Source organism: Struthio camelus, chromosome 31 (assembly GCF_040807025.1).
Source record: "Struthio camelus isolate bStrCam1 chromosome 31, bStrCam1.hap1, whole genome shotgun sequence".
Taxonomy (NCBI): domain Eukaryota; kingdom Metazoa; phylum Chordata; class Aves; order Struthioniformes; family Struthionidae; genus Struthio; species Struthio camelus.
The window spans coordinates 3,502,923-3,526,201 of NC_090972.1; the positions used below are offsets into that span (position 1 = coordinate 3,502,923).

A 23,279-nucleotide genomic window follows, 5' to 3' on the forward strand; every position below is an offset into this window, starting at 1 on the left:
CCCCAGCACCCATAGATCCCTGCAGCCCCCCCAGCACCCATGGGTACCTGTAACCCCCCCACCCCAGCACCCATGACCCCCTATAAGCCCTCAGCACCCACAGCCTCCTCTCCACAGCACCCATGGGTGTCCCTAACCCCCCTGGCACCCTTGAGTTCCCCCCCCAGCACCCATGAGATCCCTGTAGCTTCCAGAACCCACACACCCCCAGCACCCATGGGTCCCTAGACCCCCTCCCAGCACCCATAGACCTCCTCCCAGCACCCTTGCCCCCCCCAGTGCCCATGGGTCCTGACAACCCCCCCCAGCACCCATGGGTCCTTCATGGCAACTATGGACCCACCGTGACCCCCTCCCTAGCACCCATGGGCCCCTTCAGCTCCTATAGGTCCCCATAAGCCCCCAGCACCCGTGAGTGTCTCAGCACCCTTGGGTGCCCCCCCAGCACGTGCAAATGCACCCATGTACATGCCTGTCCCGAGGCACCCATGTGCACCCATGCTCACCCTGAGACACCCACATGCACCCACGCACACCCCGGGGCACCCGTGCACACGCCCGAGACACCCACCTGCACCCATGTATGCCCCAGAGCACCCATGCACACCCTGAGGCACCCATGCACCCCCATGTGCACCCAAGCACACCCTGAGACACCCACGCACGCCCCAGAGCACCCATCCACACCCACGTGCACCCATGCATGCCCTGGAGCACCCATGCACACCCATGCACACCCACGTGCACCCACGCACGCCTCGGGGCACCCATGCACACCTACGCACACGCCAGGGCACCCATGCACACCCATGTGCACACCCACATGCACCCATGCATGCCCCAGGGCACCCATGCACACCTACACACACCCCAATGCACCCATGCACACCCACGTGCACCCATGCAACCCCCCGGTGCACCCATGCCCACCCTGGCTCACCCTACAGCACCCATGCACCCCCCCCCAAACACCCGTGCTCTCCCATGCAGCCATGCACCCCACCAGGGCACCCCAAAAACACCCATGCACCCCCCTGATGCACCCCATCAGGGCACCCTAAAACACCCATGCACCCCCTGAAGTGCCTCGGAGCACCCATGCACCCCCAGTGCACCCATGCACACCCCCCCGTGTGCACCCATGCTCACCCTGGCTCACCCTACAGCACCCATTCACCCCCCCTCCCAAAACACCCATGCTCTCCAATGCACCCCAAAGCACCCATGCACCCCCGATGCACCCCATCAAGGCACCCTAATGCACCCATGCACCCCTCAATGCACCCCACCAGGGCACCCCCAATGCAGCCAGGCACCCTCCGGAGCACCCAGGCACCCCTCCGGGGCACCCACGCCCACCCGGGCTGACCCCGCAGCACCCATGCACCCCCCCCCAAAACACCCATGCTCTCCAATGCACCCAAAACACCCATGCACCCCCCGATGCACCCCACCAAGGCACCTCGATGCACCCATGCACCCTCCGGAGCACCCAGGCACCCCCCCAATGCAACCCTGGCTCTCCAATGCACCCAAACCACCCATGCACCCTCCGATGCACCCCACCAGGGCGTCCCAATGCACCCATGCACCACACCAGGGCACCCTAATGCACCCATGCCCACCCTGGCTCGCCCCGCAGCACCCATGCCCGCTCTGGTGCACCCCCTTGCACCCATGCAGCCCCCCCCTGCACCCTCCCGCTCCCCAGGGCCCCCCCCGGGTGCCGGCGGGTGCTGCTCCCCCCCCCCCCCCCCGTGGGTGCACGATGATCCGGATAATCCGGCTCGGGCCGGGGGGCGCGGGGGACACCGGGGGCTATAAAGGGCCGGCGGGGCGGCCTTGGCGTGCGCTTGGCGTGTGCTTGGCGTGTGAGCGGCGCCACGCACCCGCCATGGCCACGCTCCCGGGCCCAGGCGGCGACGAGGCCAAGAAGGAGCCGGCGGCCGGATCCGACCCGGCCAGCGAGGTTGGAGGGTGGTGGGGGGGCACCCATGGGTGCTGGGGGGGGGGGTGCCGGGCCCTGTGTACACGCGTGTGTGTGCGTGTTGGCGTGGCGGCGGGTGTGCGGGGAGGGGGGGTCTGAGCGTGGGCCTGGTGGGTGCACAGGCGTGTGCAGGGATGGTGGGGTGGGGGACCCGGACGCCTGGGTCCCCTGGGTGGGGGGGTCTGGGGACCCCTGGGTCTCCCAGGCATGGGCACCCTGGGGTGCAGGTGGGTGCTGATGGCGGTGGTGGTGCATGGAGGTGCTGGAGCAGGTGCCTTGGGGAAGGGGGGTCCCGGACGCCTGGGTCCCCTGGGTGAGGGGGTCCTGGACACCTGGGTCCCGGGGTTTGGGGGGTGCCGGACACCTGGGTCCCCTGGGTGGGGGGGTCGCGGACACCCGGGTCCCCATGGAGGTGGGGGGGGGGTCCCAAATGCCTGGATCCCCTGAAGGTGGGGGGTCCCGGACGCCTGGGTCCCCTGGGTGGGGGGGTCCCAGATTCCAGGGGTCCCCGGGGTAGGAGGGTCCCGGCCGCCGGGGTGCCCGGGGTGAGGGGGGGGGTGCCGGCCGCCGGGGTGCCCGGGGGGGGGGGTCCCGGCCGCCTGGGTGCCCGGGTGTGGGGGGGGGTCCCGGCCGCCTGGGTGCCCGGGTGTGGTGCGGGGGGGTCCCGGCCGCCGGGGTGCCCGGGTGTGGGGGGGGTGCCGGCCGCCGGGGTGCCCGGGTGTGGTGCGGGGGGGTGCCGGCCGCCGGGGTGCCCGGGTGTGGGGGGGGGTCCCGGCCGCCTGGGTGCCCGGGTGTGGTGCGGGGGGGTGCCGGCCGCCGGGGTGCCGGGGGGGGTCCCGGCCGCCGGGGTGCCCGGGTGTGGGGGGGGGTGCCGGCCGCCGGGGTGCCCGGGTGTGGTGCGGGGGGGTGCCGGCCGCCGGGGTGCCCGGGTGTGGGGGGGGGTCCCGGCCGCCTGGGTGCCCGGGTGTGGTGCGGGGGGGTGCCGGCCGCCGGGGTGCCGGGGGGGGGTCCCGGCCGCCGGGGTGCCCGGGTGTGGGGGGGGTCCCGGCCGCCGGGTGCCCGGGTGTGGGGGGGGTCCCGGCCGCCGGGGTGCCCGGCAGCGGGCGCTGAGGGCGCGGGCGCAGGCGGAGTCGCCGGAGCCGCCGGAGCAGGCCGGCTTCTTCGCGCTGCTGAGCTCGGTGCAGGGCGCCCGCATGGAGCAGCAGCGCTGCAGCCTCCCCCCGGCGCCCGGCGACGGTGAGCGCGCCACGCGGGACGCGCCGGGGCCACGTGGGCGGGGGGACCCCGGGGCCACGCGCGGCCCTGCCGTGCCCACGTGGCTGCCGTGCCCGCGCGCTCCGGCGCGCGCGCTGGGGGAGGGGGGCGTGGCGCGGTGACGTCGGCGCGTTCGGAGCGCGGGCGGGGCCGAGGTGGGGGGGCGTGGCGCGGTGACGTCGGCGCGTTCGGAGCGCGGGCGGGGCGGAGGTGGGGGGCGTGGCGCGGTGACGTCGGCGCGTTCGGAGCGCGGGCGGGGCCGAGGTGGGGGGCGTGGCGCGGTGACGTCGGCGCGTTCGGAGCGCGGGCGGGGCCGAGGTGGGGGGCGTGGCGCGGTGACGTCGGCGCGTTCGGAGCGCGGGCGGGGCGGAGGTGGGGGGGCGTGGTGCGGTGACGTCGGCGCGTTCGGAGCGCGGGCGGGGCGGAGGTGGGGGGCGTGGCGCGGTGACGTCGGCGCGTTCGGAGCGCGGGCGGGGCGGAGGTGGGGGCGTGGCGCGTTCGGAGCGCGGGCGGGGCGGAGGTGGGGGGCGTGGCGCGGTGACGTCGGCGCGTTCGGAGCGCGGGCGGGGCGGAGGTGGGGGGCGTGGCGCGGTGACGTCGGCGCGTTCGGAGCGCGGGCGGGGCGGAGGTGGGGGGCGTGGCGCGGTGACGTCGGCGCGTTCGGAGCGCGGGCGGGGCGGAGGTGGAGGGCGTGGCGCGGTGACGTCGGCGCGTTCGGAGCGCGGGCGGGGCCGAGGTGGGGGGCGTGGCGCGGTGACGTCGGCGCGTTCGGAGCGCGGGCGGGGCGGAGGTGGGGGGCGTGGTGCGGTGACGTCGGCGCGTTCGGAGCGCGGGCGGGGCCGAGGTGGGGGGCGTGGCGCGGTGACGTCGGCGCGTTCGGAGCGCGGGCGGGGCCGAGGTGGAGGGGCGTGGTGCGGTGACGTCGGCGCGTTCGGAGCGCGGGCGGGGCGGAGGTGGAGGGGGCGTGGCGCGGTGACGTCGGCGCGTTCGGAGCGCGGGCGGGGCCGAGGTGGGGGGCGTGGCGCGGTGACGTCGGCGCGTTCGGAGCGCGGGCGGGGCGGAGGTGGGGGGCGTGGCGCGGTGACGTCGGCGCGTTCGGAGCGCGGGCGGGGCGGAGGTGGGGGGCGTGGCGCGGTGACGTCGGCGCGTTCGGAGCGCGGGCGGGGCGGAGGTGGGGGGCGTGGCGCGGTGACGTCGGCGCGTTCGGAGCGCGGGCGGGGCGGAGGTGGGGGGGCGTGGTGCGGTGACGTCGGCGCGTTCGGAGCGCGGGCGGGGCGGAGGTGGGGGGCGTGGCGCGGTGACGTCGACGCGTTCGGAGCGCGGGCGGGGCGGAGGTGGGGGGCGTGGCGCGGTGACGTCGGCGCGTTCGGAGCGCGGGCGCGCGCAGGCGAGGCGGTCCCGCGGGCGCGTTGCCGCGCCCGGTTCCCGCGCGCGCCGCGGTGACGTGGGCGCGTTTCCCGCGCGCGCGCCGCGGTGACGTGGGCGCGTTTCCCGCGCAGGCGGCGCCGGGGTGGAGGCGCTGCTGGAGCTGCTGGCGCACACCCAGGCGCGCCGCATGGACGACCAGCGGCTGCCCGTGGCGCAGCTGCCCGGCTTCCCCCCGCCCAAGGTCCGCCCGCCGCCCGGGGGCGGGGCACCCAGGGGTGGGAGGGGCACCCAAAGGGTGGGGTGGGGGGGGACACCTGGGGGAAGCACCCAGGGATGGGAAGTAGCCGGGGGAGGGGAGGGCTTGAGGGGGAGGGACACCCGCAGGGGGCACCCAGGGGTGCGGGGGCCCCCGGGGGGGACCCGGGAGAGGAAGTACCTGGGGGGGACCCAGAGGGGCACCCGAGGGGGGGAAACGCAAGTGTTGGGGGGTATGGTGGGGGCACCCAAGGGTGGGAGGTACCCGAGGGGAGGGACCCAGGTGGGAGGGCCTGGGGGGGGGACACCTAGGAGTGTGGGGGGGGTACCCAGGGGTGGGGGGCACCCAAGGGGGAGGGAACCCAAGTGTTGGGGGGTGTCTGGTGAGGGGACCAGGGTGGGGGGCACCCAGGAGGGGCACCCGGGGGGGAACCCAGCTGAGGGGGGTCGGGGGGGAGGGAACCAGGGGGTGGGGGGAGCACCTATGGGTGGAGGAGAATGGGGGGGCACCCAGATTTGAGGGGGCGGAATTAGGGTCTGGGGGGGCATCTAGGGGTGGGGGCGACCCAAAGTGGGGGTCCCGGAAGGGGGGGGTCCCTGCTCCTTCCCCTGCTCAACCCCCCCACCCCCAGGGAGCACCCAAGGGTGACAGGGGACCCTGATGGCCCCCTGTCACCCCCCCCCCCGGAGCTGGGGGGGGGAGGGTGCTGCCACCCACATGTCCCCCGCAGAAGTGAGCGCCCTGGAGCAAGGAGCCACCGAGCCACTGTCCCCAGCGTCATTGTCCCCCGCTGTCCCAGGGTGCCCCCGGTGCCCGTCTCCGCCCCCCCCCCCCAAAATAAACTCCCCGGCGGTTCCCCAGCACGAGCCCGCCTGGTCTGTGGCACTCGGGGACATAGGGCAGCCGGGTGGCACCAGGGGACGTGGGACAGCCAGGTTGGCAGGTGGCACTTGGGGGACACGGGCACCCCGGGCTAGGGGGTGGCACTAGGGGACAGCTGGGCGGCATCCAGGGACGGGACGCTCGGGGTGGTGGATAGCACAAGGGACGTGGGGCACCTTGGTGGCACTCAGGGACACGGGGCGCCTCGGTGGCACTAGGGGACGTGGGCACCCAGGGCTGGCGGGTGGCGCCGGGGGACACGGGGCGCCTCGGTGGCACCGGGGGGGGGGGACAAACGTGGCAGCTGGGCAAGGCAGGAAGGACCCATCACCATTTATTGGGGTTTGGGGACACCGCAAAGTCCCCACTTCCCCCCCCCACACACACACACAACGTGGGGACACCCCGGGTGGCACCGCAGCACCCCAGGGTGGCAGCCCGAGCCCCCAGGGAGCGGCGCCGGCAGCTGGCCCCGGCCACACGTCCCCTCCGCCAGGGACGTGGCCGCGTGTCCCTGCCGTCACCATCGTGGCCGTGCCGGTGGCAGCGGGACACGGCCGCGGCGATGACACGAGGACGCTGAGACGGGGACGGGATGCCGCCCCGCGTCCCCTCCGTCACCGACGCGGCCGCTGCGGCCACGTGTCCCCTCTGTCACCGTTATGGCCGTGGCGGTGGCATCAGGACACCGTGACGGCATCAGGCTGTGGCCACGCGTCCCCTCCGTCACCGTTATGGCCGTGGCAGTGGTGTCAGGACGCCGTGACGGTGTCAGGCCACAACCACACGTTCCCTCTGTCACCGTTATGGCCGTGGCGGTGGTGTCAGGACGCCGTGACGGCATCAGGCCACAACCACGCGTCCCCTCCGTCACCGTTATGGCCGTGGCGGTGGTGTCAGGATGCCGTGATGGCGTCAGGCGGCGGCCACGCGTCCCCTCCATCACCGTTATGGCCGTGGCGGTGGCATCAGGACACCGTGACGGCGTCAGGCTGCGGCCACGTGTCCCCTCTGTCACCGTTATGGCCATGGCGGTGGTGTCAGGATGCCGTGACGGCGTCAGGCCGTGGCCACGTGTCCCCTCCGTCACCGTTATGGCCATGGCGGTGGTGCCAAGACACCTTGACGGTGTCAGGCCACAACCACGTGTCCCCTCCATCACCATTATGGCCGTGGCGGTGGTGTCAGGATGCCGTGATGGCGTCAGGCGGCGGCCACGCGTCCCCTCCGTCACCGTTATGGCCACAGCGGCGGTGGCGTCAGGACACCTTGATGGTGTCAGGCCACAACCACGTGTCCCCTCTGTCACCGTTATGGCCATGGCGGTGGTGTCAGGACACCGTGACGGTGTCAGGCCACAACCACGTGTCCCCTCCGTCACCGTTATGGCCGTGGCGGTGGTGTCAGGACGCCGTGACGGCGTCAGGCTGTGGCTACGTGTCCCCTCCGTCACCGTTATGGCCATGGCGGTGGCGTCAGGACGCCGTGACGGCATCAGGCCACAACCACGCGTCCCCTCCGTCACTGCTACGGCCACGGCGACGGTGTCACCGCCACGGCCCCAGCGGCGGCATCAGGAGGTGCCCACGGCGGCAGGTGGCGGCGGCATGTCCTCCGCGTCACCGCTACGGCCGGGGCGCGTCCCTTCGGTCCCCGTTGACGGCGCTGGCACGGGGCCACCGTCACCGCCGCCGGGGGGGGGGGGGACGGACGACGGGGGACGCCCTCAGTCCCGGCTCGCCCGCAGCACTTTCTCCTCGTGCATCTTCTGCACCCGCTTCTTCAGCTCCTGCATCTGCCTCCGCTGCGGGGGGACAGGGGACACCCACGGGTGGCACCGCGCGGGGACGGGGCTGGGACGGGGCTGGGGGGGGGTGGGGACGCGCCGGCCACCGCGGCGCAGCCGTAGGGGCCGGGCAGAGCCACCCCGTGTCGTTCCCCCCCCCACCAGCCCCACCGGCACCCACGCTGGGGGGGGGACGGGGGACACAGCGGGGTGACAGCCTGGGGACACGGGGTGACAGCGTCTTACCCGGTTGGCGTCGTCCGGCGGAAAAATCTCCCTCTGCGGAAGAGGAGGCGGCGTCGGTGGGGGGGGGGGGGGGGGGGGGCGGCCGAGGGACCCAGGCGTCCGGGAGACCCTCCCCCACAGCGGGGGCCCAGGCATCCGGGGACCCTCCCCTGCAGCCGGGACCCTCCCCCCCCCAACCATGGGATCTCATGGCACCCAGGGGATCCAGGTGGCCTTGGGGACCTTCCCCCGCCGTGGGGACCAAGGCGTCTGGGGACCCTCCCCCGCAGCAGGGGCCCAGGCGTCCGGGCACCCTGCGGACCCTCCCCCGCAGCGGGGGCCCAGGTGTCCGGGGACCTTCCCCCGCAGCAGGGGCCCAGGCATCCGGGCACCCCGGGGACCCTCCCCCGCAGTGGGGGCCCAGGCGTCCGGGCACCCCGCGGACCCTCCCCCACAGCAGGGACCCAGGCGTCCGGGCACCCCGGGGACCCTCCCCCACGGCAGGGGCCCAGGTGTCCGGGGACCCTCCCTCGCAGCAGGGGCCCAGGCGTCCGGGGACCTTCCCCGGCGGCAGAGGCCCAGGTGTCCGGGGACCCTCCCCCGCAGCGGGGGCCCAGGCGTTCGGGGACCCTCCCTCGCAGCAGGGGCCCAGGTATCCGGGGACCCTCCCCCGCGGCAGGGGCCCAGGCATCCCGGGACCCTCCCCCGCAGCAGGGGCCCAGGCGTCCGGGGACCCTCCCTCGCAGCAGGGGCCCAGGTGTCCGGGGACCCTCCCCCGCGGCAGGGGCCCAGGCATCCGGGGACCCTCCCTCGCAGCAGGGGCCCAGGCGTCCGGGGACCTTCCCCGGCGGCAGGGGCCCAGGCGTCCGGGGACCCTCCCCCGCAACGGGGGCCCAGGCGTCCGGGCACCCCGGAGACCCTCCCTCGCAGCGGGGGCCCAGGTGTCCGGGGACCCTCCCTCGCAGCAGGGACCCAGGTGTCCGGGGACCCTCCCTGGCGGCAGGGGCCCAGGCATCCGGGCACCCCGGGGACCCTCCCTCGCAGCAGGGACCCAGGCGTCCGGGGACCTTCCCTGGCGGCAGGGGCCCAGGCGTCCGGGCACCCCGGGGACCCTCCCCCGCAGCAGGGACCCAGGCATCCGGGGACCTTCCCCTGCAGCAGGGGCCCAGGCGTCTGGGCACCCCGGGGACCCTCCCCCGCAGCAGGGACCCAGGCATCCGGGGACCCTCCCTCGCAGTGGGGGCCCAGGCGTCCGGGGACCCTCCCCCGCGGCAGGGGCCCAGGCATCCGGGGACCCTCCCTCGCAGCAGGGGCCCAGGTGTCCGGGGACCTTCCCCGCGGCAGGGGCCCAGGCATCCAGGGACCCTCCCCCACAGCAGGGACCCAGGCATCCAGGGACCTTCCCTGGCGGCAGGGGCCCAGGCGTCCGGGCACCCCGGGGACCCTCCCCCGCAGCAGGGACCCAGGCATCCGGGGACCCTCCCCCGCGGCAGGGACCCAGGCATCCGGGGACCCTCCCTCGCAGTGGGGGCCCAGGTGTCCGGGGACCCTCCCCCGCAGCGGGGGCCCAGGCATCCGGGCACCCCGGGGACCCTCCCCCGCAGTGGGGGCCCAGGCGTCCGGGCACCCCGGGGACCCTCCCTTGCAGCAGGGACCCAGGCGTCCGGGCACCCCGGGGACCCTCCCCCACGGCAGGGACCCAGGCGTCCGGGGACCTTCCCCGGCGGCAGGGGCCCAGGCGTCCGGGCACCCCGGGGACCCTCCCCCGCAGCAGGGACCCAGGCATCCGGGGACCCTCCCTCGCAGTGGGGGCCCAGGCGTCCGGGGACCCTCCCTGGCGGCAGGGGCCCAGGCGTCCGGGCACCCCGGGGACCCTCCCTCGCAGTGGGGACCCAGGCGTCCGGGGACCTTCCCCGGCGGCAGGGGCCCAGGCGTCCGGGCACCCCGGGGACCCTCCCCCGCAGCAGGGGCCCAGGTGTTCGGGGACCTTCCCCGGCGGCAGGGGCCCAGGCGTCCGGGCACCCCGGGGACCCTCCCCCGCAGCAGGGGCCCAGGTGTTCGGGGACCTTCCCTGGCGGCAGGGACCCAGGCGTCCGGGCACCCCGGGGACCCTCCCCCGCAGCAGGGGCCCAGGTGTCCGGGGACCCTCCCCCGCAGCAGGGACCCAGGCGTCTGGGCACCCCAGGGACCCTCCCTCGCAGTGGGGACCCAGGCGTCTGGGGACCTTCCCCGGCGGCAGGGGCCCAGGCGTCCGGGCACCCCGGGGACCGTCGCCGGCGGCAGGGGCCCAGGCATCCGGGCACCCCGGGGACCCTCCCTCGCAGCAGGGACCCAGGCGTCCGGGCACCCCAGGGACCCTCCCTCGCAGTGGGGACCCAGGCATCCGGGGACCTCCCCCGCAGCGGGGGCCCAGGCGTCCGGGCACCCCGGGGACCCTCCCCCGCAGCAGGGGCCCAGGTGTCCAGGGACCTTCCCTGGCGGCAGGGACCCAGGCGTCCGGGCACCCTGCGGACCCTCCCTTGCAGCAGGGACCCAGGCATCCGGGGACCCTCCCCCGCAGCAGGGGCCCAGGCGTCCGGGCACCCCGGGGACCCTCCCCCGCAGCAGGGGCCCAGGTGTCCAGGGACCTTCCCTGGCGGCAGGGACCCAGGCGTCCGGGCACCCTGCGGACCCTCCCTTGCAGCAGGGACCCAGGCATCCGGGGACCCTCCCCCGCAGCAGGGGCCCAGGCGTCCGGGCACCCCGGGGACCCTCCCTCGCAGCGGGGGCCCAGGCATCCGGGGACCTTCCCCGGCGGCAGGGGCCCAGGCGTCCGGGCACCCCGGGGACCCTCCCTCGCAGCAGGGACCCAGGCGTCCGGGCACCCCAGGGACCCTCCCTCGCAGTGGGGACCCAGGCATCCGGGGACCCTCCCCCGCAGCAGGGGCCCAGGCGTCCGGGCACCCCGGGGACCCTCCCCCGCAGCAGGGGCCCAGGTGTTCGGGGACCTTCCCCTGCGGCAGGGGCCCAGGCGTCCGGGCACCCCGGGGACCCTCCCTCGCAGTGGGGACCCAGGCGTCCGGGGACCTTCCCCGGCGGCAGGGGCCCAGGCATCCGGGCACCCCGGGGACCCTCCCCCACGGCAGGGGCCCAGGCGTCCGGGGACCCACCTCCGCAGCAGGGGCCCAGGCGTCCGGGCACCCCGGGGACCCTCCCTCGCAGCAGGGACCCAGGCATCTGGGGACCCTCCCCTGCGGCAGGGGCCCAGGCGTCCGGGCACCCCGGGGACCCTCCCCCGCAGCAGGGGCCCAGGCGTCCGGGCACCCCGGGGACCGTCGCCGGCGGCGGGGGCCCAGGCGTCCGGGCACCCACCTTCCTGCGCACCACGTGCTCCTCGAAGTAGGCCGCCTGGTTGGACACCCAGAACATGCTGACGGGGAAGGACAGGTAGAGCAGCATCTGGGGACGAGGGGACGTCACCGCAGGGCCGGGGACAGCGCCCGGGCACCCCCTGCCCTCGCGGGGGCGTCCCCAGCGTCCCCCTGCCCGGGCGGGACGTCCCCAGCGTCACCCTGAGCTCGTAGGGTGTCCCCGGTGTCACCCTGCCCGGGCGGGACGTCCCCAGCGTCACCCTGAGCTCGCGCAGCGTCCCCGGTGTCACCCTGCCCGGGCGGGACGTCCCCAGCGTCACCCTGAGCTCGCGCGGCGTCCCCGGTGTCACCCTGCCCGGGCGGGACGTCCCCAGCGTCACCCTGAGCTCGTGCGGCGTCCCCAGTGTCACCCCACCTGGGCAGGATGTCCCCAGCGTCACCCTGAGCTTGTAGAGTGTCCCCGGTGTCACCCTGCCCTCGCGGGACGTCCCCAGTGTCACCCTGAGCTTGTAGGGTGTCCCCAGTGTCACCCTGCCCGGGCGGGACGTCCCCAGCGTCACCCTGAGCTCGTGGGGCATCCCCAGTGTCACCCCACCTGGGCAGGATGTCCCCAGTGTCACCCTGAGCTTGCGGGGCGTCCCCGGTGTCCCCCTGCCCGGGCGGGACGTCCCCAGCGTCACCCTGAGCTCGCACGGCGTCCCCAGTGTCACCCTGAGCTTGTAGGGTGTCTCCAGTGTCACCCTGCCTGGGTGGGACGTCCCCAGCGTCACCCTGAGCTCGCGCAGCGTCCCCAGTGTCACCCTGAGCTTGTAGGGTGTCCCCGGTGTCACCCTGCCTGGGCGGGACGTCCCCAACATCACCCTGAGCTCGCGCGGCGTCCCCAGTGTCACCCCACCTGGGCAGGATGTCCCCAGTGTCACCCTGAGCTTGCGGGATGTCCCCAGTGTCACCCTGTCTAGGGAGGACGTCCCCAGCGCCACTCTGAGCTTGTGGGATGTCCCCAGTGTCACCCTGCCCAGGCAGGACGTCCCCAGTGTCACCCTGCCCTCATGAGGCGTCCCCACTGTCACCCACAGGAGCAGGATGGTCCCCCCCCCCCAGTGCCAGATGTCCCCTGGTGTCACCCTGCCTGGGCAGGACGTGTCCCGGGGTCCCCAGCGTCACCAGCCCGGGCAGGACAGTCCCCCTCTCCCCAGTGTCAGATGTCCCCTGGTGTCACCCTGCCGGGGTGGGGCAGCCCCTTCCCCCCCCCGGTGTCGCTGTCACCGCTGCCAGGGCACAACAGTCTCCCCAGTGTCACCCAGGATGTCCCCAGTGTCACCCGCCAGGGCAGGGGACACCCCCCCACTGCCCCCCTCGGCCTTATCCGCCCCCCTCCCGTCCCTGTCACCCCCCCCATCGTCCCCCTCTGGCCCTGTCACCCCCCCGTCGCCCCCCCATCGTCCCCCCCGGCCCTGTCACCCCCCGTCACCCCCCTCAGCCCTGTCACCTCCCGTTACCCCCCCAGCCCTGTCACCCCCCTCAGCCCTGTCACCCCGTGTCACCCCCCACTGCCCCCCCACGACCCTGTCACCCCCCCCGTCAACCCCTGTCACCCCCTCAGCCCTGTCACCCCCCTGTCACCCCCCACTGCCCCCCCCGGCCCTGTCACCCCCCTCGGCCCTGTCACCCCCTGTCACCCCCCACTGCCCCCCCCACGACCCTGTCACCCCCCCGTCAACCCCCGTCACCCCCCCAGCCCTGTCACCCCCCCGTCACCCCCCCAGCCCTGTCACCCCCCTGTCACCCCCCACTGCCCCCCCGGCCCTGTCACCCCCCTCGGCCCTGTCACCCCCCCGTCACCCCCCCGGCCCTGCCACCCCCCCGTCACCCCCCTCAGCCCTGTCACCTCCCGTTACCCCCCATTGCCCCCCCAGTCCTGTCACCTCCCACTGCCTCCCCCCAGTCCTGTCACCCCCCCTGTCACCCCCCTCGGCCCTGTCACCCCCCACTGCCCCCCCCACGACCCTGTCACCCCCCTGTCACCCCCCACTGCCCCCCCCACGACCCTGTCACCCCCCCGTCACCCTCCCACTGCCCTGTCACCCCCCTCAGCCCTGTCACCCCCCCGTCACCCCCCACTGCCCCCCCCACGACCCTGTCACCCCCCCGTCACCCCCCCACTGCCGCTCCGGCCCTGTCACCCCCCCTCGGCCCTGTCACCCTCCTGTCACCCCCCACTGCCCCCCCACGACCCTGTCACCCCCCGTCAACCCCCGTTACCCCCCCAGCCCTGTCGCCCCCCCGTCACCCCCCCAGCCCTGTCACCCCCCTGTCACCCCCCACTGCCCCCCCACGACCCTGTCACCCCCCGTCACCCCCCCGGCCCTGTCGCCCCCCCGTCACCCCCCCAGCCCTGTCACCCTCCTGTCACCCCCCCAGCCCTGTCACCCCCCTGTCACCCCCCACTGCCCCCCCACGACCCTGTCACCCCCCGTCACCCCCCCGGCCCTGTCGCCCCCCCCCGCCCCCTCCGCCCTCACCCACCCGAAACACCTCCAGCTTCACCCCCATGGCGGCTCCGCTCCCCGCTTCCGGCCCCCGCCCGCCGCAACAAGCCCGCCGCCCATTGGTCGAGCTCCGAGCAGCGGCGCCGCCCATTGGCGGAGGGGGCGGAAGGGGTGGGGAAGGGCGGGGCGAGGGGAAGAAGCGGCGGCGGCGGCGGCAGCCAATGAGCGCGCGGCGCGGCGTGACGTCATCGCGGCGCGCCGGAAGCGGGCGCGGGAGGGACGGGGCGGCGGCGGCGGCGGCGATGCCGGAGCCGGAGGCGCCGCCGGTGGCGGCGGGCGCGGGGCGGGCGGAGCTGCGCTTCGTGAGTGGGGGCGGGAGACCCCGGGGGGGCGGCGGGGGGGTCTCCCACCCCCCTCCCCCTTTTTGGGAGCCGGTGGGGGAGGGGCGCCCCGGGTGGGGGAGGGGCGGGGGTCTCCCACCCCCCGTTTTGGGAGCCTGTGGGGGGAGGGGCGGGGGGTCTCCCACCCCCCTGTTTTGGGAGCTGGTGGGGGGAGGGGCGGGGGTCTCCCTCCCCCCCCTTTTTGGGAGCCTGTGGGGGGAGGGGCGGGGGTCTCCCACCCCCCATTTTGGGAGCCTGTGGGGGGAGGGGCGGGGGTCTCCCTCCCCCCCCTTTTTGGGAGCCTGTGGGGGGAGGGGCGGGGGTCTCCCACCCCCCATTTTGGGAGCCTGTGGGGGGAGGGGCGCCCGGGTGGGGGAGGGGCGGGGTCTCCCTCCCCCCCGTTTTGGGAGCCTGTGGGGGAGGGGCGGGGGTCTCCCACCCCCCATTTTGGGAGCCGGTGGGGGGAGGGGCGCCAGGGTGGGGGAGGGGCGGGGGGTCTCCCTCCTCCCCCCCTGTTTTGGGAGCCTGTGGGGGGAGGGGTGGGGGTCTCCCACACCCCTCCCCCGTTTTGGGAGCCTGTGGGGGGAGGGGCGGGGGGTCTCCCACCCCCCATTTTGGGAGCCGGTGGGGGGAGGGGCGCCAGGGTGGGGGAGGGGCGGGGGTCTCCCTCCTCCCCCCGTTTTGGGAGCCTGTGGGGGAGGGGCGCCCGGGTGGGGGAGGGGCGGGGGTCTCCCACCCCCCGTTTTGGGAGCCTGTGGGGGAGGGGCACCCCGGGTGGGGGAGGGGCGCCAGAGGGGGCTCCCCGGTTTTGGGACGTCCCCCCGTCCCCCTCGGTGTCCCCGCGCCCCCCCGCGTCCCCCCGTCCCCCTCGGTGTCCCCACGCCCCCCGTGTCCCCCTCCCCACATCCCCGTGTCCCCCTTGGTGTCCTCGCGTCCCCTCTCTGTGTCCCCTTGTCCCCCTTCCTGCATCCCCATGTCCCCCCCGGTGTCCCCGCGCCCCCCCCCCCACGTCCCCCCCGTGTCCCCCCCCGCCCCGCCTCCCCCTGTGCCCTCAGTGTCCCCGTGTCCCTTCTCTTTGTCCCTTCCCCGTCCCCCCCGGTGTCCCCACGTCCCCCCCCTCGCCCCGCGCTCCCTCCCGTCGCCGCCCTCGTCCCCCTCGCGTTGCTGTGCCCGCGTCCCCCTCCCACGCCCCCTCTGCACCCCCGCCCCCCCGCGTCCCCTGCTGTCCCCGTCCCCTCGCCTGCCTGTCCTCCCCCCGTCCCCTGTCACGTCCCTTGCTGCGTCCCCGTTGCCCCTCGCGTTCCTCTCCGCCTGTCCCCAGCCCCCTCCCCTCTGTCCCCGTGGCCCAGCCCTGTCTCGTCCCCGCGTCCCCGTCGTCCCCGTCGTCCCCGTCCCTGTGTCACATCTGCGTCCCCGTGTCCCCGTCCCACCTCACGTCTGCGTCCCTGTGGCCCCGTCCCACCTCACGTGTGCATCCCCACGTCCCCGTCCCATCTCACGTCTGCGTCCCCGTGTCCCCGTGCCCCCGTCCACCTCACGTCTGCGTCCCCGTGTCCCCGTGTCCCCGTCCCGTCTCGCGTCTGCGTCCCCGTGTCCCTGTCCCATCTCACGTCCGCGTCCCCACGTCCCCGTGCCCCCGTCCCACCTCGCGTCTGCGTCCCCGTGTCCCCGTGTCCCCGTCCCGTCTCGCGTCTGCGTCCCTGTGTCCCCGTGCCCCTGTCCCACCTCACGTCTGCGTCCCCGTGTCCCCGTGCCCCCGTCCCATCTCGCGTCCGCGTCCCCGTGTCCCCGTGCCCCCGTCCCACCTCACGTCTGCGTCCCCGTGTCCCCGTGTCCCCGTCCCGTCTCGCGTCTGCGTCCCCGTGTCCCCGTGCCCCCGTCCCATCTCACGTCTGCGTCCCCGTCCCCACGTCCCTGTCCCATCTCACGTCTGCGTCCCCGTGTCCCCGTGTCCCTGTCCCATCTCATGTCTGCGTCCCCGTGTCCCCGTGCCCCCGTCCCATCTCGCGTCCGCGTCCCCGTGTCCCCGTGCCCCCGTCCACCTCACGTCTGCGTCCCCGTGTCCCCGTGTCCCCGTCCCATCTCATGTCTGCGTCCCCGTGTCCCCGTGCCCCCGTCCCATCTCGCGTCCGCGTCCCCGTGTCCCTGTGCCCCCGTCCACCTCACGTCTGCGTCCCCGTCCCCACGTCCCTGTCCCATCTCACGTCTGCGTCCCCGTGTCCCCGTGTCCCTGTCCCATCTCATGTCTGCGTCCCCGTGTCCCCGTGCCCCCGTCCCATCTCGCGTCCGCGTCCCCGTGTCCCTGTGCCCCCGTCCACCTCACGTCTGCGTCCCCGTCCCCACGTCCCTGTCCCATCTCACGTCTGCGTCCCCGTGTCCCCGTGTCCCTGTCCCATCTCATGTCTGCGTCCCCGTGTCCCCGTGCCCCCGTCCCATCTCGCGTCCGCGTCCCCGTGTCCCTGTGCCCCCGTCCACCTCACGTCTGCGTCCCCGTCCCCACGTCCCTGTCCCATCTCACGTCTGCGTCCCCGTGTCCCCGTGTCCCCGTCCCACCTCACGTCTGCGTCCCCGTGTCCCCGTCCCATCTCACGTCTGCGTCCCCATGTCCCCGTGTCCCCGTCCCGTCTCACGTCTGCGTCCCCGTGCCCCCGTCCCACCTCACGTCTGCGTCCCTGTGGCCCCGTCCCACCTCACGTCTGCGTCCCTGTGGCCCCGTCCCACCTCACGTCTGCGTCCCTGTGGCCCCGTCCCACCTCACGTCTGCGTCCCCGTGCCCCCGTCCCACCTCACATCTGCGTCCCCGTGTCCCCGTCCCACCTCACGTCTGCGTCCCTGTGGCCCCGTCCCACCTCACGTCTGCGTCCCCACGTCCCTGTCCCATCTCACGTCTGCGTCCCCACGTCCCTGTCCCATCTCGCGTCCGCGTCCCCGTGTCCCCGTGCCCCCGTCCCATCTCGCGTCCGCGTCCCCGTGTCCCTGTGCCCCCGTCCACCTCACGTCTGCGTCCCCGTCCCCACGTCCCTGTCCCATCTCACGTCTGCGTCCCCGTGTCCCCGTGCCCCCGTCCCATCTCACGTCTGCGTCCCCGTGCCCCCGTCCCATCTCACGTCTGCGTCCCCGTGTCCCCGTCCCGTCTCACGTCTGCGTCCCCGTGTCCCCATGCCCCCGTCCCACCTCACGTCTGCATCCGCGTCCCCACGTCCCCGTCCCACCTCACGTCCGCGTCCCCACGTCCCCGTCCCATCTCACGTCTGCGTCCCCGCGTCCCCGTCCCACCTCACATCTGTGTTCTCGCGTCCCCGTCCCCGTGTCCCCGTCCCACCTCACGTCCGCGTCCCCGCGTCCCCGTCCCCGTGTCCCCGTCCCATCTCACGTCTGTGTCCCCGCGTCCCCATGTCCCCGTCGTCCCTGTCCCATCTCACGTCTGCGTCCCCGTCCCCACGTCCCCGTCCCTGTGTCCCCATCCCTATGTTCCCGTCCCATCTCATATCTGTATCGCTGCGTCCCCGTGTCCCCGTCCCATCTCACGTCTGCGTCCCCACGCCCCCATCCCATGTTCCCGTCCCCCCGTCCTTGTCCCATCTCGCAGCTGTATCGCTATGTCCCCGTGCTCGTGTCCCCGTCCCGTCTCATTTTTGCTTCCCCGCGTCCCCGTCCCCACGTCCCCATCCCATCTCACATGTGTATCGCTGCGCCCGCGTCCCCGTCCCCGCGTCCCCGTGCCGTCTCACACGCGTATCGCCGCGTCCCCGTCCCACCTCGCGTCCCCGTCCCCGGCCGCCCCCGCCGGGCTGCGTCACCGCGGCGCCGTCCCCGCAGGAGGACGAGGACCTGCAGTACGAGGAGGAGATCCTGCGCAACCCTTTCTCGGTCAAGTGCTGGCTGCGCTACGTGGAGGCCAAGCAGAAGGGGCCGCGCCAGGGCCTCAACCTCGTCTACGAGAGGGCCCTCAAGGAGCTGCCGGGCAGGTGGGGCGATGGGGACGGCCCCCCCTCCGTGGGGCGCGGGGTGGCGGGGACGGCCCCCCGCGAGGCGATGGGGATGTCCCCCCCCCCGTGGGGCGCGGGGTGGCGGGGATGGGCCCCATGGGGTGCGGGGTGACGGGGACGGCTCCCACAGGGCGCGGGGTGGCGGGGACGTCACCCCCCCCCCCCCGTGGGGCGCGGGGTGAGGGGGACGTTCCCCCCCCCGTGGGGCGCGGGGTGAGGGGGACGTTCCCCCCCCCGTGGGGCGCGGGGTGAGGGGGACGTCACCCCCCCATGGGGTGAGGGGGACGTCCCCCCCGTGGGGCGTGGGGTGGCGGGGACGTCCCCCTCTGTGGGGCGCGGGGTGAGGCGGACGTCCCCCCCCCCCGTGGGGCGCGGGGTGAGGGAGACGTCACCCCCCCATGGGGTGGCGGGGACGTCCCCCCCCGTGGGGCGCGGGGTGGCGGGGACGTCCCCCCCCCCCCCGTGGGGCGCGGGGTGGCGGGGACGTCCCCCCCCCCCCCGTGGGGCGCGGGGTGGCGGGGACGTCCCCCCCCCCCCCGTGGGGCGCGGGGTGGCGGGGACGTCCCCCCCCCCCCCGTGGGGCGCGGGGTGGCGGGGACGTCCCCCCCCCCCCCCGTGGGGCGCGGGGTGGCGGGGACGTCCCCCCCCCCCCGTGGGGCGCGGGGTGGCGGGGACGTCCCCCCCCCCCCCGTGGGGCGCGGGGTGGCGGGGACGTCCCCCCCCCCCCCGTGGGGCGCGGGGTGGCGGGGACGTCCCCCCCCCCCACGTGGGGCGCGGGGTGGCGGGGACGTCCCCCCCCCCCCACGTGGGGCGCGGGGTGGCGGGGACGTCCCCCCCCCCCCCGTGGGGCGCGGGGTGGCGGGGACGTCCCCCCCCGTGGGGCGCGGGGTGAGGGGGACGTTCCCCCCCCTGTGGGGCGCGGGGTGAGGGGGACGTCACCCCCCCATGGGGTGAGGGGGACGTCCCCCCCGTGGGGCGTGGGGTGGCGGGGACGTCCCCCTCTGTGGGGCGCGGGGTGAGGCGGACGTCCCCCCCCCCCGTGGGGCGCGGGGTGAGGGAGACGTCACCCCCCCATGGGGTGGCGGGGACGTCCCCCCCCGTGGGGCGCGGGGTGGCGGGGACGTCCCCCCCCCCCCCGTGGGGCGCGGGGTGGCGGGGACGTCCCCCCCCCCCCCCGTGGGGCGCGGGGTGGCGGGGACGTCCCCCCCCCCCCCCGTGGGGCGCGGGGTGGCGGGGACGTCCCCCCCCCCCCACGTGGGGCGCGGGGTGGCGGGGACGTCCCCCCCCCCCCCGTGGGGCGCGGGGTGGCGGGGACGTCCCCCCCCCCCCCGTGGGGCGCGGGGTGGCGGGGACGTCCCCCCCCCCCCCGTGGGGCGCGGGGTGGCGGGGACGTCCCCCCCCCCCGTGGGGCGCGGGGTGGCGGGGACGTCCCCCCCCCCCCCCGTGGGGCGCGGGGTGGCGGGGACGTCCCCCCCCCCCCCCCGTGGGGCGCGGGGTGGCGGGGACGTCCCCCCCCCCCCCCGTGGGGCGCGGGGTGGCGGGGACGTCCCCCCCCGTGGGGCGCGGGGTGACGGGGATGTCCCCCCCCCGTGGGGCATGGGGTGACGGGGATGTCCCCCCATGGGTCGCAGGCTGATGGGCATGTCCCCCCATGGGGTACGGGGTGAGGGGGATGGTCCCCCTGTGGGGCTTGAGGTGATGGGGCTGTCCCCCCTCCCGTGGGGCACAGGGTGACAGGGATGTCCCCTCCCGTGGGGCGCGGGGCGATGGAGACAGTCCCCCGTGGGGCACGGGGTGGTGGGATGGTGGGGACGTCCCCACACAGGGCGCGGGGCAACGGGGACGTCCCCTCGCGGGGAGATGGGGGTGTCCCCTTGCAGGGTGACGGGGACACCCCCTTATGGGGCGTGGGGTGATGGGGACATCTTGCAGGGTGCAGGGTGACGGGGACGTCCCCTCACGGGGTGGTGGGGGCGTCCGCTCGTGGGGCGCGGGGTGGTGGGGATGTCCCCTCGCGGGGCGCAGGGTGAAAGGGACATCCTCACGTGGGGTGACAGGGATGTCCCCTTGGATGGCACAGAGGTGACAGGAGCATCCCGTTGCATGACGTAGTTGCGGCTCAGGCACCTATAGGTGTTTCTCACCTGGTTTGGGTGCTCATGGCTGTGGGCATGGTGGTGGCTTGGGTGCTCGTGGCCATGGTGGTGGCTCAGGCACCCATAGGTGCTTCTCAGCCGGTTTAGGTGCTCATGGCTGTGGGCATGGTGGTGGCTTGGGCACCCATAGGTGCTTCTCAGCCGGTTTAGGTGCTCATGGCTGTGGGCATGGTGGTGGCTTGGGTGCTCGTGGCCATGGTGGTGGCTCAGGCACCCATAGGTGCTTCTCAGCCAGTTTAGGTGCTCGTGGCGGTGGCCATGGTGGTGGCTCGGGTGCTCGTGGCCGTGGTGGTGGCTCAGGCACCCGTAGGTGCTTCTCAGCCAGTTTAGGTGCTCATGGCTGTGGGCATGGTGGTGGCTTGGGTGCTCGTGTCCGTGTTGGTGGTGGTGGCTCAGGCACCCGTAGGTGCTTCTCAGCCGGTTTAGGTGCTCATGGCTGTGGGCATGGTGGTGGCTTGGGTGCTCGTGGCCATGGTGGTGGCTCAGGCACCCGTAGGTGCTTCTCAGCCAGTTTAGGTGCTCATGGCTGTGGGCATGGTGGTGGCTTGGGTGCTCGTGGCCGTGTTGGTGGTGGTGGCTCGGGCACCCGTAGGTGCTTCTCAGCCAGTTTAGGTGCTCATGGTTGTGGGCATGGTGGTGGCTTGGGTGCTCGTGGCCGTGGCTCGGGCACCCGTAGGTGCTTCTCAGCCAGTTTAGGTGCTCATGGCTGTGGGCATGGTGGTGGCTGGGGTGCTCGTGGCCATGGTGGTGGCTCGGGCACCCGTAGGTGCTTCTCAGCCGGTTTAGGTGCTCATGGCTGTGGGCATGGTGGTGGCTGGGGTGCTCGTGGCCATGGTGGTGGCTCGGGCACCTGTAGGTGCTTCTCAGCCAGTTTAGGTGCTCACGGGTGTGGGCATGGTGGTGGCTCGGGTGCTCGTGGCCATGGTGGTGGTGGCTCGGGCACCCATAGGTGCTTCTCAGCCAGTTTAGGTGCTCATGGCTGTGGGCATGGTGGTGGCTCGGGTGCTTGTGGCCGTGGTGGTGGCTCGGGCACCCGTAGATGCTTCTCAGCCAGTTTAGGTGCTCATGGCTGTGGGCATGGTGGTGGCTTGGGTGCTCGTGGCCGTGGTGGTGGCTCGGGCACCTGTAGGTGCTCCTCAGCCAGTTTAGGTGCTCATGGCTGTGGGCATGGTGGTGGCTCGGGTGCTCGTGGCCGTGGTGGTGACTTGGGGGCTCCCATAGGTGCTTGTCACCTGGTTTGGAGGCTGGTGGCCGCGGCTCGGGCACCCACGGGTGCCTCTCGCCCGCAGCTACAAGCTGTGGTACAACTACCTGAAGCAGCGGCGGAAGCAGGTGAAGCGCAAGTGCGTGAGCGACCCGGCCTACGAGGAGGCGAACAACTGCCACGAGCGCGCCCTCGTCTTCATGCACAAGGTGCGGGGACGGGGACGCGGGGACGCGGCCAGGGGACGTGGGGACACAGGCGCGGACGCGCTGAGGGGAGGCGGACGTGGGGAGGGGACGCGGGTGCACAGAGGAGACGTGGAGGGACGCGGAGAGGGGACCCGGAGGGACGTGGCCACGCGCAGAGGACACAGGGGACCCGGAGGGACGTGGCCACGCGCAGAGGACACGGAGAGGGGACACGGAGGGACGTGGATGCGGAGAGAGGAGGTGGAGGGACGTGGAGCGGGGACACGGGGGCACAGATGCACAGAGGGGACCCGGAGGGACACGGACACGTGTAGGGGGCGCGGAGGGACGTGGAGAGGGGACACGGAGGGACACAGATGCACGTGAGGGACGTGGACACGCAGAGGGGTCTTAGGGGGACGCAGAGGGGACACGGAGGGACAGGGACGCACGCAAGGGATCCAGACGCGGAGAGGGGACACGGAGGGACATGGAGAGGGGACACGGAGGGACAGGGACACACGCAAGGGATCCAGATGCGGAGAGGGGACACGGAAAGGGGACACGGAGGGACACGGAGAGGGGACACGGAGGGACAGGGACGCGCGCAAGGGATCCAGACGCGGAGAGGGGACGCGGAGGGACGTGGAGAGGGGACACGGAGGGACAGGGACGCGCGCAAGGGGTCCAGACGCGGAGAGGGGACGCGGAGAGGGGACACGGAAGGACAGGGACACGCGCAAGGGATCCAGACGCGGAGAGGGGACGCGGAGGGACGCGGAGAGGGGACACGGAGGGACAGGGACGCGCGCAAGGGATCCAGACGCGGAGAGGGGACGCGGAGGGACGCGGAGAGGGGACACGGAGGGACGCGGAGAGGGGACACGGAGGGACAGGGACACGCGCAAGGGATCCAGACGCGGAGAGGGGACGCGGAGGGACGCGGAGAGGGGACACGGAGGGACAGGGACGCGCGCAAGGGGTCCAGACGCGGAGAGGGGACGCGGAGGGACGCGGAGAGGGGACACGGAGGGACAGGGACGCGCGCAAGGGGTCCAGACGCGGAGAGGGGACGCGGAGGGACGCGGAGAGGGGACACGGAGGGACGCGGAGAGGGGACACGGAGGGACAGGGACGCGCGCAAGGGATCCAGATGCGGAGAGGGGACACGGAGGGACGCGGAGAGGGGACACGGAAGGACAGGGATGCGCGCAAGGGGTCCAGACGCGGAGAGGGGACGCGGAGAGGGGACATGGAGGGACAGGGACGCGCGCAAGGGATCCAGATGCGGAGAGGGGACGCGGAGGGACGCGGAGAGGGGACACGGAAGGACAGGGATGCGCGCAAGGGGTCCAGACGCGGAGAGGGGACGCGGAGGGACAGGGACGCGCGCAAGGGGTCCAGACGCGGAGAGGGGACGCGGAGGGACAGGGACGCGCGCAAGGGATCCAGACGCGGAGAGGGGACGCGGAGGGACAGGGACGCGCGCAAGGGGTCCAGACGCGGAGAGGGGACACGGAGGGACAGGGACGCGCGCAAGGGGTCCAGACGCGGAGAGGGGACGCGGAGAGGGGACACGGAAGGACAGGGACACGCGCAAGGGATCCAGACGCGGAGAGGGGACGCGGAGGGACGCGGAGAGGGGACACGGAGGGACAGGGACGCGCGCAAGGGATCCAGACGCGGAGAGGGGACGCGGAGGGACGCGGAGAGGGGACACGGAGGGACAGGGACGCGCGCAAGGGGTCCAGACGCGGAGAGGGGA

General features: G+C 74.8%; 3 protein-coding genes across 4 annotated transcripts in view; 2 read left to right on the forward strand and 1 right to left on the reverse strand.

The window, feature by feature from the left end:
- The first annotated feature begins 1,894 nt into the window (after positions 1–1,894).
- Positions 1,895–5,526, forward strand: PCP2 (Purkinje cell protein 2). Its single transcript, XM_068922686.1, has 4 exons — positions 1,895–1,969; positions 3,088–3,223; positions 4,741–4,850; positions 5,497–5,526. Exons 1-4 carry the CDS (start codon positions 1,895–1,897, stop codon positions 5,524–5,526), a joined length of 351 nt encoding a protein of 116 aa, XP_068778787.1.
- Positions 5,527–7,377: 1,851 nt separating this feature from the next.
- Positions 7,378–13,697, reverse strand: PET100 (PET100 cytochrome c oxidase chaperone). Its single transcript, XM_068922790.1, has 4 exons — positions 13,635–13,697; positions 11,110–11,196; positions 7,780–7,812; positions 7,378–7,551 (listed from the first exon to the last, which is right to left on the reverse strand). The coding sequence occupies exons 1-4, from the start codon at positions 13,659–13,661 to the stop codon at positions 7,474–7,476; spliced, it is 225 nt and encodes a 74-aa protein (XP_068778891.1). The 5' UTR covers positions 13,662–13,697; the 3' UTR covers positions 7,378–7,473.
- Positions 13,698–13,865: 168 nt separating this feature from the next.
- Positions 13,866–23,279, forward strand: part of XAB2 (XPA binding protein 2) — a 32,796-nt gene continuing 23,382 nt past the window's right edge. The window contains exons 1-3 of one of the 2 annotated variants that reach the window (XM_068922787.1): positions 13,866–13,959; positions 17,797–17,945; positions 21,412–21,535. In XM_068922787.1, the coding sequence (XP_068778888.1) occupies positions 13,900–13,959; positions 17,797–17,945; positions 21,412–21,535 (333 nt within the window). In that variant the 5' untranslated portion in view covers positions 13,866–13,899. Of the gene's footprint in view, positions 13,960–17,796; positions 17,946–21,343; positions 21,536–23,279 lie in introns of both variants that reach the window. The other variant, XM_068922788.1, reaches the window with a different exon arrangement.